General features: G+C 52.4%; 6 protein-coding genes across 6 annotated transcripts; 4 read left to right on the top strand and 2 right to left on the bottom strand.

The window, feature by feature from the left end:
- On the top strand, window positions 1-2,038 carry BDZ99DRAFT_467842 (eukaryotic translation initiation factor 3). Its single transcript, XM_033721109.1, has 3 exons — window positions 1-370; window positions 419-1,456; window positions 1,511-2,038. Exons 1-3 carry the CDS (start codon window positions 68-70, stop codon window positions 1,589-1,591), a joined length of 1,422 nt encoding a protein of 473 aa, XP_033570685.1. The 5' UTR covers window positions 1-67; the 3' UTR covers window positions 1,592-2,038.
- Window positions 2,039-3,564: 1,526 nt separating this feature from the next.
- BDZ99DRAFT_511869 (uncharacterized protein) lies at window positions 3,565-4,782 on the top strand (the record flags this gene model as incomplete). Its single annotated transcript, XM_033724590.1, has 2 exons — window positions 3,565-3,897; window positions 4,034-4,782. 2 exons carry the CDS (start codon window positions 3,565-3,567, stop codon window positions 4,595-4,597), a joined length of 897 nt encoding a protein of 298 aa, XP_033570684.1. The 3' UTR covers window positions 4,598-4,782.
- A 547-nt stretch (window positions 4,783-5,329) lies between these two features.
- On the bottom strand, window positions 5,330-6,197 carry BDZ99DRAFT_511868 (ubiquitin-conjugating enzyme E2-16 kDa; the record flags this gene model as incomplete). Its single annotated transcript, XM_033724589.1, has 3 exons — window positions 5,869-6,197; window positions 5,702-5,815; window positions 5,330-5,644 (listed from the first exon to the last, which is right to left on the bottom strand). Exons 1-3 carry the CDS (start codon window positions 5,896-5,898, stop codon window positions 5,330-5,332), a joined length of 459 nt encoding a protein of 152 aa, XP_033570683.1. The 5' UTR covers window positions 5,899-6,197.
- Window positions 6,198-7,974: 1,777 nt separating this feature from the next.
- Window positions 7,975-8,843, top strand: BDZ99DRAFT_491452 (uncharacterized protein; the record flags this gene model as incomplete). The annotated part of the gene is made up of 2 exons (XM_033723106.1): window positions 7,975-8,102; window positions 8,153-8,843. 2 exons carry the CDS (start codon window positions 7,975-7,977, stop codon window positions 8,841-8,843), a joined length of 819 nt encoding a protein of 272 aa, XP_033570682.1.
- Window positions 8,844-9,961: 1,118 nt separating this feature from the next.
- On the bottom strand, window positions 9,962-12,361 carry BDZ99DRAFT_452759 (amidase signature enzyme; the record flags this gene model as incomplete). Its single annotated transcript, XM_033718296.1, has 3 exons — window positions 11,977-12,361; window positions 11,628-11,925; window positions 9,962-11,577 (listed from the first exon to the last, which is right to left on the bottom strand). The coding sequence occupies exons 1-3, from the start codon at window positions 12,256-12,258 to the stop codon at window positions 9,962-9,964; spliced, it is 2,196 nt and encodes a 731-aa protein (XP_033570681.1). The 5' UTR covers window positions 12,259-12,361.
- A 651-nt stretch (window positions 12,362-13,012) lies between these two features.
- On the top strand, window positions 13,013-15,707 carry BDZ99DRAFT_452756 (uncharacterized protein; the record flags this gene model as incomplete). Its single annotated transcript, XM_033718295.1, has 9 exons — window positions 13,013-13,118; window positions 13,344-13,631; window positions 13,681-13,812; window positions 13,868-13,971; window positions 14,022-14,265; window positions 14,316-14,486; window positions 14,535-14,708; window positions 14,760-14,831; window positions 14,882-15,707. The coding sequence occupies 9 exons, from the start codon at window positions 13,013-13,015 to the stop codon at window positions 15,220-15,222; spliced, it is 1,632 nt and encodes a 543-aa protein (XP_033570680.1). The 3' UTR covers window positions 15,223-15,707.
- Between the last annotated feature and the right edge of the window lie 241 nt (window positions 15,708-15,948).

Raw genomic sequence — 15,948 nt, 5'->3', positions numbered from 1 at the left:
CGAAATTGCTCCCCACATCGACAAAGCCGACGACGATACTCGACGCTTTCACTACACCAGCCCCAGGATGAGTTACCGCAACGGAGACACCGCCGCTCGGGCCCCGGCCGACGAGTCTGACGTTGAGGAGGAGGCTCTCGTGAATGACTACCGCGAGCAGGTGCGGTACGACGGCGGCTTGGACGAACTGGACCGCGTCACGTCGCTTTCAGGGAGCGGGCAGGATATTCATGCGCAGCTGGCAGCGGCCGCGACACCTCTGGAGTTCCAGGCGACTTTGGAGACCAAATTTGCGAGCTACGACAACTACTGCAGTTTGTTCCATTTCATCCTGAACTCGGACGGGCCCGTGGACCTGGAGGTTCCTTCGGTGAGAAATGTACTCTGAGAATATAGGCAGAAATACTGACTTCCGCAGTACTACTGGGCGTGGGACGTTATCGACGAGTTCATCTATCAATTCAACAGCTTCTGCAGCTACCGCCAGAAAATCGCACTAAAAGCGGATAATTTGGAGGAAATACAACTACTGAGAGACAACCCGAATACCTGGGGATGCTACAGTGTCCTCAACGTCCTATACTCCTTGATCCAGAGGTCCCAGATCAGTGAGCAACTAGCGGCAATGAAGAGAGGGGAGGAGGGAAGCCTGTATGCTGGAGAGTACGGTAACAGGCCGCTGTACAAGATGCTGGGATACTTCTCTATCATCGGTCTTCTACGGGTACACTGTCTTCTCGGAGATTTCAGCCTCGCCCTTAAGACGCTCGACGACATCGAGCTGAACAAGAAAGCTATGTTCGCCCGCGTCATGGCCGCGCACTTCACGACCTACTACTATGTCGGATTCTCCTACATGATGATGCGCCGATATGCCGACGCCATCCGCATGTTCAGCCACATCCTCGTCTATGTTTCGCGGACGAAGAATTTCCAGAAGAATGCACAATACGACTCCATCACGAAGAAGAACGACCAGATGTACGCACTGATTGCAATCTGTGTGGCGTTCCACCCGACCAGGCTGGACGACACTATCCACACCGCCCTGCGCGAGAAGTACGGTGAGCAGTTCAACCGTCTCCAGCGTGGAGGACCGGAAGCTCTACCGCTGTACGAGGAGCTCTTCCGCTCCGCATGCCCGAAGTTCATCGCGCCCACACCCCCTGATTTCGACAACCCGGAAATTAACATCGATCCGGTGGAGCACCATCTCAAAGTTTTCATGGATGAAGTCAAGAACAACATGTGGTCGCCGACTGTCAAGAGCTATCTCAAGCTCTACACGACGATGGATCTAAAGAAGCTGGCCGGATTCCTTGAGGTGGAGCCGGACAAGCTAAGGTGCTGGTTACTTGTGAACAAGCAGAGGAGTAGGCAGGTGAGATGGAGTGAGGGAGGTCTGCTCGAGGGCGAGTTGATCAACAGCAGCGATCTAGACTACGCTATGGAGGGAGTGAGTTACATTCCTTGGCTATCATTTTTTTGCCATATGTGCTAATAATCGTAGGATCTTATCCACGTATCCGAAGCAAAGGTTGGCAGGAGACTAGTAGACTGGTATCTCCGGAATCTGGCAAGAACCTACTAGGAACTACGTGCCTGTCCCAGATTTTATTTTTCGTATTGCATGGTAAGGGATACTGCGGTACAGGGCGGGCAGTATGGCGGGGATTGGCGTTGGTGCTGGCTAGTAATGGAGTACAGCAGAAGCATGGGCGAGGCCTGCTGTCGGCCGATTGAGCCCTGGCACCATTTAGCAGGTGGTTACAAGGTCATGGAGCTACGAGACGTCTTTTAGACTCGGCTCCTTCGACTTAGTATCACTGGATGAGATATGAGCGCACCTCGAAGTAAAGCGGGAGCCACCTTACGACACGATCAAAAGCTAAAGTTTCGAAAATTGAGTGTGGATAGACTTGTTTCTTTGAAGCAGATCTGCTAGCAAGCCAGATAACACCTTTAGTTAGTTAATTACTGCCCGATTGCATTCCAGAAACACGGTCAATCATCACATTAAGCCTTCTCTACGCCCCTTCATTACACATAACCCCTCTCCTCACGCATAACCACTTCCTCACACATAGCTCCTTTACGCATCCTCTCTCACGTGTGCCCTCTTACCGTCGATCATTAATCAACTCTTATACTCAATAAATCTCCTTATTGTTCATAACATCTTCCTTCCTACACACACTGGGCGTGGAAAAAAATGACATACTCACTAAGCACTCTATCTCGTGTGTACACCTATTTGCCACTGCTTGGGGTGCTACAACGAATTTCCGCATAGCCCAAGGTGTCTCGTTCCAATTCCTGAAAATGCTTTGAAGCACTCCAAGCAGTTGCAGACAGGCGTACACATGAGACATTTTGTTACAGAATTAGATCGTCACCTTTTCCATGCCCCGTGTGTTTACGCCATCATCAAGGTTTTCAGACACCCGTGCCACGGTTCTGCTCTCCCGGGCCCTCGTCGCCCGCCATCAACCCATGGAGCTCATCAATATGCTTACGACACGCTGAATGAGTCATCCAGTTCTGGGCATCCTCCAGAATCTATATGAACTCGTCTCCCCCATGCCCCTCTTCTCTTCTTCGCCCTCGGGCATCCTCTCCTTCCACTTCCAAAAATCAAGGTCTCACTCTATGTATCACCGTATCTTTGTATATGCAGGGCACAAACCCGGCCCTTGTAGACTATGCTATCTCGACCCTTCCCCGGCTATGTATTCCCACCTTTTGTCACTCCTTCGGGGCAGCGTGTTCACAGATACATACGTGGAAACTGAATCGTCAGGTGGATGAGATGCTTGTGGATTTGGTTGCATATTTTAGAAGTTTTGGACCCGAGAAGGGTTTTCCTCGCAATGAAATACTGTTCTGATCTACATATGACTTCTTTGCTGTGATGTCCAGTAATGTGAAATCGCTCTTGCCAGGTGTTCCCTACGATCATGTACTTTTCTGAGGCGCATATCCAGTTCAGGACTTCATTATGCTCTCATATCCATCTAACATCAAACATGATGTGCAAATAGGTTATCAGAGATCAGGCCGGGTTGCCAATCAAAAAGCGTGGAGATGAAGTGCTTCACGTTAATGCTGGCTAGACGAGGCGCAGGCTATGAGTGGATCCCGCCTTGTTCTCACTCAAACCTCCACGACAACGCAACAGGCTCCACACGTGCTAGAACGGGATCAAGCTGATGCTTTACCCAACTCCTGGCAAACAATAACAACCAAGTAACTCCGCCCTGAGCCCTTCTGTTGTCCCCATCGCCGATCTGCTGTACAGGCACGTCGTTTCACACTACCCCGGGTCCCTGCTATTGCTGGCGGAGAAGATCCCAGATTGCGCGTCTGCCCCACGCGAAACTACATGTAAAGCCAGTTCTCTGCGGGCGATTTGGAGTATTTCACCTGGCTCTAGCACTTACGCTCTAGTATTAGCTTGACCGTCGAGAAGGGAAGAACACTCGAACGCGTCCTGGCTATATCTAGAACACTCTTCCAGCGCTCTCCCTCCAGCTCACGCATCCACGACACCACCCATCTCAAGCCATGGCTCCTGATCTGAATTCAGTTCCCGCTTCACCACGTCCCGCTGCAAACTCAATGTCAGCCCCGCAGCAAATCTCCCAGCAATCCTCCGCTACAACCTCTCGACGCGCATCGCAAATATTCCCAATGAGCCCACCACCACTGCCTCTGGCGTCCCCAGGCGGCACGCTCCCAGTAACCTCACAGCATGGCCATCTGCCGTTCCCACCTCTGAGTCCGAGTCTCACGGGACCGTTTCCGAGCGTCGATGCCAGCGGAGTGCCGATGAGACATCCTAGGCCTTTGACGGCAGCTGAACTGCACATGGAATGTGAGAAAGAGCAGGAAGCTGTTGTATGTATACAGTTCTTCAAAAGACCGGCCTCTTCACACATACATACAACCCCGACTATGGAATGATGCTTCATTCATCCTAATTGACCCCTCGCCGACCCCTCTTCTGTAACTATTACTTATGTCGCGACATCAGGTCAACCGCCTCACTCGCGAGCTTTCCAACCTCAGAGCGCACTCTGCGTCGGTCGCCTCCACCGCCAGCTCTACTTCCAACAACCCAGGCCTGCTCCTTGACACTTCGGACCCCGCAACCACTCACGGTCCCACTCACCCAACTGGCTCGCGCCGCCATCGCAGCTCGTCAAGCGTCAGCCGTACCTCCGCGGGTATCCCACTCAATGCGACGACGGTGGGGATTCCGCACCAGCACCGGTATTCGGGTGCGGCACAGCAGGAGCGGGATGTGAGAAGTGCGTCGGTTGTTTCCACGCCTAGATATGAAGAGGTGGCGCACTATAAACTTGAGCTCGATGATGCAAAGCGGGAGAATGATATGTTGCGGAGGCGGATCAGAGAGTTGGAAGGGTTGGTGAGGGAGAGGAGAGGCAGCACAAGTGGAAGTGAGGTTGGCAGGAGGGGAAGGAGTGGTGCAGGAGAGCGTGTGGCCACTGATAGAGCGGCTGCTGTTAGCAACCGGGAGGGAAGTGCGGCCGCAACGCAGGACGTGTCGGAGACGGTCACGCTGCTTGAAGAGTGAGAAGATGGGTTTGGGGACCCGGTGTGGTCATTTTCAGTAGTGTTTTCATCGGTAGAGGACCGGACACCAACAGGTATGGTTAATTTGCTAGAGACATAATGGGTCTCTGGTGTACCTTTTCTCCTTGCATTCCCTTTTTCTGGTCAGAAGCCGGCGATGTGTAATTCAGCGGAAAAGCTGTTGGGAACGGACGGGTGTTACAGGAATCGGCGATTGGGGCACGACTATCGATGATTGTGCATTTGCCTAGTTATGAGGTATTTCTTGAGCGGTAGGGCAGGTCTCTTATCATATAATACTAGAACATGTAAATGTGTGTACTTGTGTGTCACGGTCTGAAGTCCTCCAATCCATCTTCACGACTCTAGACGGGATGTGACTCATTCATTTTGAGCAAGCTGTAAACCTGCAGGCCACCTCATACGACGTTATACACCGGTACTCAGAAGGGGAATTAGCAAACTTGCTTCCTATCTCTGAAAGTGTGCGAAGGTCGGTTGATCAATAATAGTATGCAATCTTGTTCATATCGTGCAAGTTAATTGGTCCCTCATTGACCGGAGTACCTATATCTGCCGCCAGGCAGCCATGTCGGAAGGACCACGCCAAATCCACACGATCTCCAAACGCCATCAAATGCAACAAGCCGCATGCCTCATGTCTGCCTGAGACTCAAAATCTCAGACTGGATCCACCCATATCCCCGGCCTCTGCCGCTCCCCCATTCTCAGCTCATTTCGCATACTGCTTCACCCACTCCTTCGCCGTCTTTTCAAAACCCTTCTTGTTGTCCTTGAACTCACTCGCAATACTCGCCTCGATCGCATCATCGACGTTCGGCTCAATCAGCAGCGTCCGCACCAGATGCAGCACCGAGATGACCTTGTTTGGCGGCTTCCAGGCGTCCGGGCGCAGCATGCCCAGGCACATGGAGCCCTTGTCGTCATTGGAGACATTGGGGTGGTAGATTTTGGTTTTGAAGGAGACGACCGGTGGCTTGAAGGGGTATTCGTTGGGGAAGGTGAGGCGCAGCTTGAAGTGGCCGCCCTGAGGTGGGGTTAGTGAGCGGCGGCGGGGTACCTAGAAGGGGGGAAGATGGCATACAGAGTACACTGATTGTTCCGGGCCGTCCATGAGGATCTCCCACTCGGTCATGTTCTGCTCGTCGAAGTTGATCTTCATGCCTGGTGGGGTGTCGTTGGAGCATTCGGTGTACTCCTGCCCAGGGATTAGTTCTACGTCACTCTGGAAACGGCTGCGGAGGGGCACACCTTCAGGATTCGCTTCCGTGCGGCCGCCATGGTGAGGATAGAGAGTGGGAGGTGTAGGAGGCTAGAGGTGAAGGCTGTGGAAGTGAGTGAGGTGGTGCAGGTGCTATGTAGCGATCGGCGAGGAGAAGGGCAGCAGGCAACGTCAGACTGATATGGGAATAAGGTTCGGCTGCGAAAAGCTAGTGGCTGGCGCCTGGATGAAGATAGTCGCCCAAAGCTCAGGCGTGTGTCAGCCTCCTAAAAGCGAGTGTGTTTCTGACGTGTTTCTGAAATACAGCTGCGTTACTGGTGAAGTGCGGGTGACTCAGACGGGTGTGGGTTTAGAGCTCTTCCACATTCAGACTGCGTGGAGAGGCTCGCGGCCGACAATGCGCTCTCTGCGGAGTTTGCTACAGCAAAGACGGTTCTATTAAACACAAAGGTCGTCTTATTCTCCTCTACAGGATCTATCTAGTCTTTTTCGTACCGAAATTGTGGCCATTATATGATCTCATCCCATGAACCTCGAGTCAGGACAGCCCGGGATGCTGATATGGGATTTGTGGCGTTGTGGCTGAGGCTAAGATATATCGTGCCCAGGTGGTGCCTAGGTACGGGTCGGGGTCTTGCAGCACCTTGCTCCTAGCATCTCTATCACCTTCTCTTCGGTGCTGTGTTGAGGTGTTATGCGGTCACGTGGCAGAGTCTCCCAAAAGGCAGTTCCTGGCATTTCTTGGCACACGGGAAGGTGTCGAGCTCTGTAGGCATCCTAGTTAAACGAAGAACGCTAATGACTAAGTAGCACGTGATCAAACAACCTAGTAGCTTTGCGTGCTTCTCGTCCCCATATGGCTAGAAAGTGCTTGAAGTACTTATAGGGTTCTGTGGGCATTAAGGCTGTTAAGATTCTTTGCTGGTATTAGTGCTTAGTAATTATTTAGAGCTTTGATATCTGGTAATCCGGCCCCTTCGTGGATTGTAGGAGGCCCGGCAATAAGTACTCGTATATTTTCTAAGTCAGATAAAAGTGTGTTAGTTATCTTGGCCTGGTATGGGTCATGCTGGGCGTCTCTGATACTCTCCTTCGATGAGGCGACTCCTTCAGGTAGGCCAGATGATGACAGCCACGTGGATGGGGTACGACCACCTAAGAACCATTCGTCACAGCTCCACCATCAAGCAAAACATTAACACAACCTCTGCCAAAGGAGACAGAGCGCCTGCTACTCGAGACTCATCTATCGTCAACAGAATACTCTTCGTACGACGCGATGAGGACGCCATACTTCGCAGACGTGGTCCGTGACACCGCCATGCTGCCGGCTGGAGTCCAGGGCTGTACCTATCCGTACGAAGCCACGCGAAGTTCTACTCCGAGCTACACACTTTCTGTTCTGTGTACACGTTCCCAGCACTGTTTGAGGTACATTATTGAAGAATGTAAAGCGGTAGTAGTGGCAAGTCTGATAGCGCTCTGGGCCACCCAGACAGTATTGAGGCCAAGTACAAACTTTCCTTCGACGTTCTCATTATCGTGTCTCTTCCTGATCCTCTCTCGTCATGCGTCTTTGCTATGCTGCTGGATCCCGTGCAGACGTCACACGACTTGGCAGCGCTGAGCTGTTGAGCTGGCAGCCACAGCCTTGTCGAGAGTGGCACTCTTCATCTGCATGGAAGCTGTTCGAATCCCTCTCCTCCTCTCAGTTGCTGCGAATCACATCACTGTCCTCGCGCGGCCTTGCTGCCTTGCAATACCACCGTCCAGTCATCGCCGTCGAATATGCATTGACGAATCATGCCGGCTGCCAGCACAGCCCTAGATTAACGCACGGGCAGGCTGCAGGGTGGCTTGGCAGGGCGGTCGATCTATTTAAGAGCCAGCCTCCCCCACCTCGTGCGCGGTACGCCTCTCCACGACAAGTCAGAGCCAGAGCCGCCGAACACAGCGCCAGAATCTCGCTTTCCCCAAGTGCAGGTTCTCGCAAAGTCACCAGAGCCAACTTTTCCTCCCTTGGAAAGGAAACGCTCTGTGATTTCCGGAGCTCCCCATGCAAAACGCGTCAAATTAACCTTTACACTCTTTCCACAGCCCTCCGTCGCTCGTTACGATCCCTCTCTTCGTCCACCATGTTCAAACGCTCTTTTGCTCAAAAGGATCGGGCGGGCAAGATAACCAAACAACCGAAGAGGTCGTTTCGCGACACTGCCAAGCAGAAGATGATGTTCGAGAAGCTGGACAGTCCGCAGCTGGAGAGGTATGCACTATCGCGCAGCCTTGGAAACTTTCCCCCTAATAGTCTCGCAGTGTCTCCCCCAACCTCACCAGCGCCATAGTCACCATCGTGATTGGCCCGGACCAGCGACTGTTCGCCGCTCACGAAGACGTACTGAGTCACTCGCCGTTCTTTGCAGCGGCGCTGCGGGACCAGTTCTTCGAGAGCAATTCTCGACGCATCACTCTTCCCGACGAAGAAGCCGAAGTATTCTCCTGCGTCCTCGAGTACCTCTACAAGGGGGATTACTATCCCCGCCTCATGCACGACAAGAGGCGTAACACCTGGATGCTCGAGGGGGCGGCCGACGAAGATCCCCACTCTAAACTAGGTGGTCGCGGGAGTGTGGAGCCGACAATCTTCCACTCCGGCCTGGGCGACGTTATCCTCCGTGACACGGCCGTGTACTGCGCGGCGGACCGCTACGGCCTCGAAGAGCTTAAACGGCTCTCCCTGCGCAAGCAGGGCCTGCAGAGCGGGATTGAGGTTGGCACCATCCTCCGCAGTGCCCGGTACGCGTACGAGAACACGCCGGATACCGACTCCCGCCTCCGCGCTCATTACCTTGCTCTGATTATCCGCAGCCGGCGGACGTTCAAGCGCAGCGGCACGATGCAGATGGAAATGGAGATGGGCGGCAAATTGTTCTTTGACCTATTCGTGGCTATGTGCAACCACATTGATGATATTGTGGATGTGACGCAAGTGCCCCATCTCTCTTAGACTTCGGCTTTTTCTCATGCCTCATTACTGCCTGCTCTCACCCAGGCCAATAGCTCACTGAATTGTGGTGTTTACAGAAACAGTCGCTCCCCCAAGAGCATCTAAGTCGGTTCGCATAGACCATGGTAGGTTCAAACCACAAAGCTCGGAGTAACCAAATTGAGGATTTCACCAACGCAACCCTTGCAACCAAATCGATACCCCTACCGCAAGCGAGAGAGAGCAAAAAACTCCGAGCCGGATTGACTCCCCTCCTGTCCTTTTATTCTTTTCGATTGAGGTTCTGGCCGACGCTTTGGTTGCACAACATAACCCCCCTGTTTTCGGAGTCTTGTGTCCTTGATTTGCGCGCTTATCCCCACTCTCCCGTTCTATTGCTTCCCCTCACACCCTCGTCCTTCCCCTTACTACTCCCCCGCATCATTCGTGTCCCTCCAAGCTTTCTCCCGGCCCTCGATGGGTGTCTGGATGTGGCGACCGAGGGCGCGGTTGGTGTGAGGAGGGGTGGGAGGGCTTGAGACAGAACGTTTGCGACGTCTTCGCAAGGCCCGCTTTCCTTTGTTTCGATGGAAGATTGGTCATTCCTGTGGAGTGCATTTCGGGGATGAGCTGGTATGAGATTGTCTCCCGCTGTCCATTCTTTATCGTTGCCGCGCTTGCAAGTTGCTCTTGAGTGGGGTTGGCGGTCGCGTGTGGATGAGCTAGTCTTGGTACGCGTTGCTGTTGATACCTGTTTAAGGGTGGTTGTGGATACCGCTTGAGCGGTCTGAAGGCTGCATGAGGTAGTCGTGATGAGTAATGAGAGATTCGGCCACCTCTAACTTTGCTTATACTGTCGTGATTTCACGGTGTTGTCGCCGATGCTCATCCACCAGAAAAATTCGTGAGTCGATATGGTCAAGCGATGTCAGCAATTCCATGGCGAAAGGTTTGACGGTATGTCTCACATCTTGCTCTATGCATATGCTACCTAACCTAAGAGAATGACATCTAAATGCATCATATCGTATACTTGTGAGCAACGAGATAGCAGCCACAAAAAACTCCTTAAACGCCATGCGATATCACGTCCCACAAATGCAAAGGCCTCTGAAAACCATGCGACAAGTTCCTTTCTTTCAAGACAATGGAGCAAAGCTTTCCTCAAACCGCCTCGCAATCTCTAGCACTGAAGCATCCATACGAGAACCACCCAAAAATGTCACACTGAAAGGCAGCACACCCTCCTCCTTCGTCCCCGCCAGCTCAGCCAACGGATACGTGCCCGCAGGCACAGCGACGCCGCAAAGATCAAGCACGTTCCCGCAATGCGTAAACTCCCCCAAGATGCTATTTTTCTTGATGGGATCCTCGAGCACCTCGTCGATACGCCAGTGATTCGGCGCAGTCGGCACAACGAGCACGTCGGTGCCCACAGCGCTCTGCGAAAACACCTTATCTGCTTGCCGCGTATACAGCGCCTTGGCTTGTAGGTCTCGGTAGGCGTCGATGGCGGAGCTGTTGCGGGCGACGACCCTGTCCATCAACTCGACGATGACGGGGTGCAAGTGCATGCGGTTCTTTGCGAACCAACCATCTGGAAGGGAGGCGAGGCGCTCGCTGACGAAGGTGCCGTCGTAGAGAAGCTCTCCACCTTTCTGGAAGGGCGTCCAGTTGATAGGGGTGAGGGTGCCCCCGAGCGACTGGAGCCGCTTGACGGTCTCGTTGAAAAGGCGGCGGTGGACGTGGGAGCAGATGTCTAGAGCTTCAGCTGGCGGTATGCTGAACTTGAACGACCTCGCTTGTGGGCCGATGGAGTTGACGTGTCGCTCGTAGGCGATTTCGGGCTTTGCATAGCTATCTTCTTCGTCGTAGCCTTCAGTCAGTTGCCACACGGTGCGAGCGTCGCTGACGTTCTTGGCAGTGATGGCTATGCAGTCGAGGGAGAGACAGGCGGGTGTCACACCGCGAAAAGATATTAGTCCGCGGGTTGGCTTGTATCCGACGACGCCATTAAAACCTGCAGGGACGCGACCGGATCCAGCGGTGTCAGTTGCGAGAGAGAATGAGACCAAATTAGCGCCTACGCTGACAGCATTGCCGCTACTAGAGCCACCACTAATGTAGTCTTTGTTGAATACAGAATGTGTGATACCGTAGGGACTGCGGCAGCCGGTGAGGCCGGTGGCCAGCTGATCCAAATTAGTTTTTCCAATGAAGAGAGCACCCTCTGCTATCACTTTATCGTACACGACGGCGGAGGCAGAGGGTATATGGGCCAGAGGTGGACACGCTGTGGTGGTTGGCAGTCCTGCCACGTCGATACTGTCTTTTACGCTAAAGGGGACACCGAACAATGGAGGCAGTGCTGATCGATTGGAGTACTTTGCTGCGAGAGCTTTTGCTGCCTCTAGGACGTTTTCCTTGGACTCGAGATGTATCCATACGGCTGGATCGACTTTCTTGTACGCTTCAATCTTGCTGTACAACGTTTCTGCCAGAGTGACTGGTGATAGGCCCTTCTTATACGCTTTCTGCAGGCCCGTAATTGAAAGATCACCGTCGAAGTCCGGCGGCGTCTGTGGAGGGGTAGACGCAGATGAGCCTCTAGCGTTACCGAGAGGTTCTAGGGCGTCTAATAGGGGCTGCAAGCTCGCGATGAAGCCGAACAGGCCCTGGGACCAGTGGATCATGTCAAGAGTTGCACACTTAAAGCTGTTATCATTGTAGCCGCTAGTTGCTTCTTCAATACCGCCTTGATCTTGTCAGCATAGAATGAAAGTGTTCAGTGATAGTAAAACTTACAGCACTCAAAGCCCCGATCATTAGCCTCACGTATGGAAGTAGCGAAACAGCATTCTGTGGTCACTCCAGACACGATCAGATGAGTAATGGCTCGAGCTTTAAGCTTGTGAAGGATGGTAGTGTTCCAAAATGTTCCCTTCCCAGGCTTGTCGATGACGACCTCGCCCGGCAAGGGTCTCAATTCGTCGATTATGTCGTGTCCATACTCTCCCCGAACGAGTAGTCTGCCTAGCTCGCCGCGTTCGCCGATTGTGAGCTTGTGCTGGGTGTTGTCGGGCGCAGCGGCTTGTCTGACAAGCTTCCATATAGTCAGTTAGACATCTTTTAGAATAGTCAGTAGAACACATACTTTAGAAGAGGGGCAATCTGATAGATCAGGGACATGCCCTTCACGAGTATGGACAATAGTCAGTCCAGCCCTCCTAGAAGCTTCGAGGAGCTTTTTCGTGGGGCCAATAGAAGCCTGCACATCTGCTAGGTTCCCCCCTTGAATTTCTCCAAAGCCTTTTGCTAGGAGGAAGTCCCGTTGCATATCAATTACCAGGAGAGCTGTATGTTTCAGCGGGAAGGAGAACGCGTACGGCTTCGCGTCGATTGACACCACCGTCGAAGTATCTTTCTTTAACGTCATGATGGGAGGATGAGGATTAGAGATGACGAGCCCGCGTAGAAAGACGAAGATAGAGAGAACAGCCAGCGTCCAGGAAAAAGACCACAAGGAAAAAGTTTTCAGCTGATGCGAAAGAAGACATTATGATAGTGATAGTGCTGCAAGAAGCATGTCCCGCTTGCACCCGCTACGCCCCTACGCTCAGGGCCGCCGGCCTGGGCTACCGCGCCGGAGGCGACCTTCGGCGCCCGGCACGCAGGCTGGTAGATCTTATCGTCAAGGTGGCTAGCGCTAAAGGGGTTACAGGCAGTGGTTGGCGAGAAGCCCCAAGCCGAGCCCACCAGTCCACCAGCAGCTGGCTTCACCACATCCAAACACCATACTTTTAGCTTTGCGCCTTCCACGCCCTGGAACGCTAGACCCCGCGAAACCGGAGCCACCACGATTCTGGAACAGATTGACATGGCATTGGGCCTTACACGGTCTGCCATATCTGACTCTGCGTGGCTCGCCGGAGGCACGACCTTGTCCTATCTCTTTCGCGAGATACTGATTCACGGCCACCCGCTGAGGTAGGCAGAAGGACGCCATGGGGGTCCCTTATCCTCTACAGAGCGTGAATATATCTATGGGCAGGGAACCCAGGTGATGCCATTCAATCGTTCTTCCCAAGGAATCAAGTCTGGTGCTTTTCAAAGGCTTCTTATTCGCTGGCCGACTAACTCTTTTGAATTCTCTTGGATCATTACCACAAGCCTCATTAGCATCATCCGTCATGTCTATACTCTCTCCTAGCCGCCTCAAGGCGAAGCTTGGCCCTCACCTGCACCTGAGGGTGCCCTTTGAAAGTGGAAAGTATGCCTCCAGATGGTCCAATAGGGGTAAGTGATCTCTACAGTGCCTCGTCGTCGAAGATTTGTGTGTGCCTGTCTGCCACTGCTTGAAGTGCCTTATTCCACTTTCATAACTCTGAACTTGGTATTTTTGAAAGATGGGGGCATTCGCCGAGCCACCTCAAAAAGTGACTGCAGTGTACACCGTTCGATGATTAGGGAGCATGACAAGCTCCATCCTTCAAAGGAGCGAGATACTGATGGCCTTCTTAGACCTTGACCCAATCCCTCCTGAGAAGCGGACCTGGGGCGCGATCGACTATTGGGCATACTGGACTTCAGACATGCTGGCACCGCCCCTTGCCTCCACCGTTTCCAGTGTCATGTCGCTTGGCTTTACTGCTCGAGAGACGATCCCCATTGTCTTCTTCGGCTTCCTGATCTGCAGCGTTGTCATCACTCTCACTGGCAAAATGGGTGCCACCTACGCTGTCCCATTCCCTGTCATTGTTCGAAGCATTTTCGGAATGTATGGGTCATTCCCAGCCATTTGTATTCGAGGTATGATACCGAACGGGACTTCGTATTGCATCTGCTAATGCACACCTAGCCTTTGTGGCTTTGATGTGGACTGCAATTTTGACCGTACAGGCTGGTGCTTATTTGCAGCGCTGCTTGGAGGCTATCTGGCCAAGCTTCATCCACTTCCCCAATCACCTCGCTGCTGATGCTGGAGTCACCTGTAAGTCATAACTTATATACTGGCGCCACATTTCTGTTTGTTAATCTCAATGCAGCTGCTGGACTACTGTGCATCTTCTTGTACTGGTTTGCGCAGACCGCCCTTGCAATCATGCCTATTGAGAAGTTGAGGATCTTGTTCTGGGTCAAGGGTGTTATCGTAAGTTCTTAGAGCAAAAAGGTTATTCCACGTCCGCTGACATATTGAAGGTCCCTCCGACTTTCCTCGCTCTCTTCCTTTGGGCTGTGATCGTGACAAAAGGTGGAGGGGAGTTGGTCACCGGGAAGATGCATATTGAATCGACATACATGAACACAGCCTACTCCGCTCTCACCGGCCTGAATGCCATTATCGGCCTCTTCAGCTCCATGGCTGTGAATATGCCCGATTTCGGCAGATTTTCTAAGGACAGACTGTCCGGATATAACCAATACTTTGCTCTTCCTATTATCGGTATGTTTGCTGCTCGGAGAGATTCGCTGTACATAACTAAATATGTTTAGGAACTCTTGGTGCTCTCACTCCTATTTTTGTCACCTCCGCGAACTCGTACCTCTGGGGAAGCTTCGAGTGGTACATGCCTGCTATCATTGCAAACTTCGACTCTCGTGCCGCGAAGTTCTTCGTGTCCTTCAGCTTCATGCTTGCCACAATCGGCAATCAAGTTGCTGCAGGTAAGCAAAGACGCGATCTTATCCGGGATTATCGACTGACAATGACAGGCACTTATCCTTTCTCTAATGATATCACTGGTATCGCGCCGAAATACATCAACATCTTCCGTGCGACCATGTTCATCTCCATCTTCTGTATCGTCTCGACCCCATGGAACATTGTCAAGAATGCCGCAGGCCTGCTAGCCTTCCTCTCTGGATACTCATGCTTGATGGGACCTCGTACGTATCATTTAACTAATTTTCTCTTTCAATGCTAACCTGGAATTCTAGTTGCTGGCACTATGGTCTGCGACTACTACATCATCAAGAAGCGCAAGCTCGACATCGACCAGCTATACACTAGTGAGTCTAGTCATTTTGGTGTTGAAATGAGTGGAGCTAACTTATGATAGATCGCGGAATTTACTGGTATTCGCACGGAGTTAATTGGCGCGCGTTTGTCGCTTTTGTCACCGGCTTTGCGCCTCTACTTCCTGGATTTGCCAAGAGCATTAAGCCAACCCTCAACGTGGGAGGAGCATGGAAGATCTACACGTTTGCTTGGATCTTTGGATTCTTCATTTCCATGCTGGTGCACTATGTCATTTGCACATATATCTCGGTGCCCAAAGAGTCTATCATCGAAGAGGCGGTCTACCCGCCACAGCTTGGCGATGTCTCTCCGCCGTCCGAGTCCGTGGACTCTGGTAAGGATGACTATGTCACGAAGGAGAAAGAAATCAGCCCCGTCTAGCCTGGAGGCGCAAACAATCGTTTTGACGGTCACGAACTCAAGTTGTAATGATGCTCGAGAATGGAGTTCTGTTTCAGTGTCTAGTAACATGGATCGAACCGATAGGGCTCAATGCAGTAAACTTTTCAACTCTGGTGCATATCCTAGGCTTGTAGCCACGCCAGCTCGGCGACCGGCTGCATGGTGTCTGCTGAGAAAGGTCAAGAGCCTTAGCGGCTGGCGGCTGGCGTCTGGATGCGGGTGTGGCTTTTGGGGGTTCGCTAGCATGATGTTGTGATTGGTGACAACCTGCATCTTATCTCGAGGGTATTGACGGCCTCTCTGCCGGGCCAGAGGCCCGGAGGTGTGCTGAATTTGAAGCTGTTCAGACGAGCCCACGTTATCGTCCTCAACCATCATCATAGCCCTATACTGGCCCAAAACTAGGGACCTGGGTAGCTCGTTAAGAGCACACGACACACCCAGCCCTGTATATAGCTGCATCTTAAAATCTCATCCGGGGTTCACCTGGGAAGTAACACAAGATCTACTGAGCGGCCTCATTTATCATATCATTACCAATCTAACTCCCCTGCTGCCGACGATTCCAGCAGAAGCTTGTCCTATCCAAGTTTGAAGGCCCCCGGAATCTTCTGTCATTGGTGAGTACTCCGGGGGCGCTGCAGCACTGAGCACACTTATTTTCATCCCGCCGACCCTGTCATGTCGTTTTGCTGCTTCATCAAG

The sequence above is a fragment of the Mytilinidion resinicola genome (genome assembly GCF_010093595.1).
Source record: "Mytilinidion resinicola strain CBS 304.34 unplaced genomic scaffold BDZ99scaffold_25, whole genome shotgun sequence".
Classification (NCBI taxonomy): Eukaryota; Fungi; Ascomycota; class Dothideomycetes; order Mytilinidiales; family Mytilinidiaceae; genus Mytilinidion; species Mytilinidion resinicola.
This window is presented reverse-complemented; position numbering and strand designations above follow the sequence as displayed.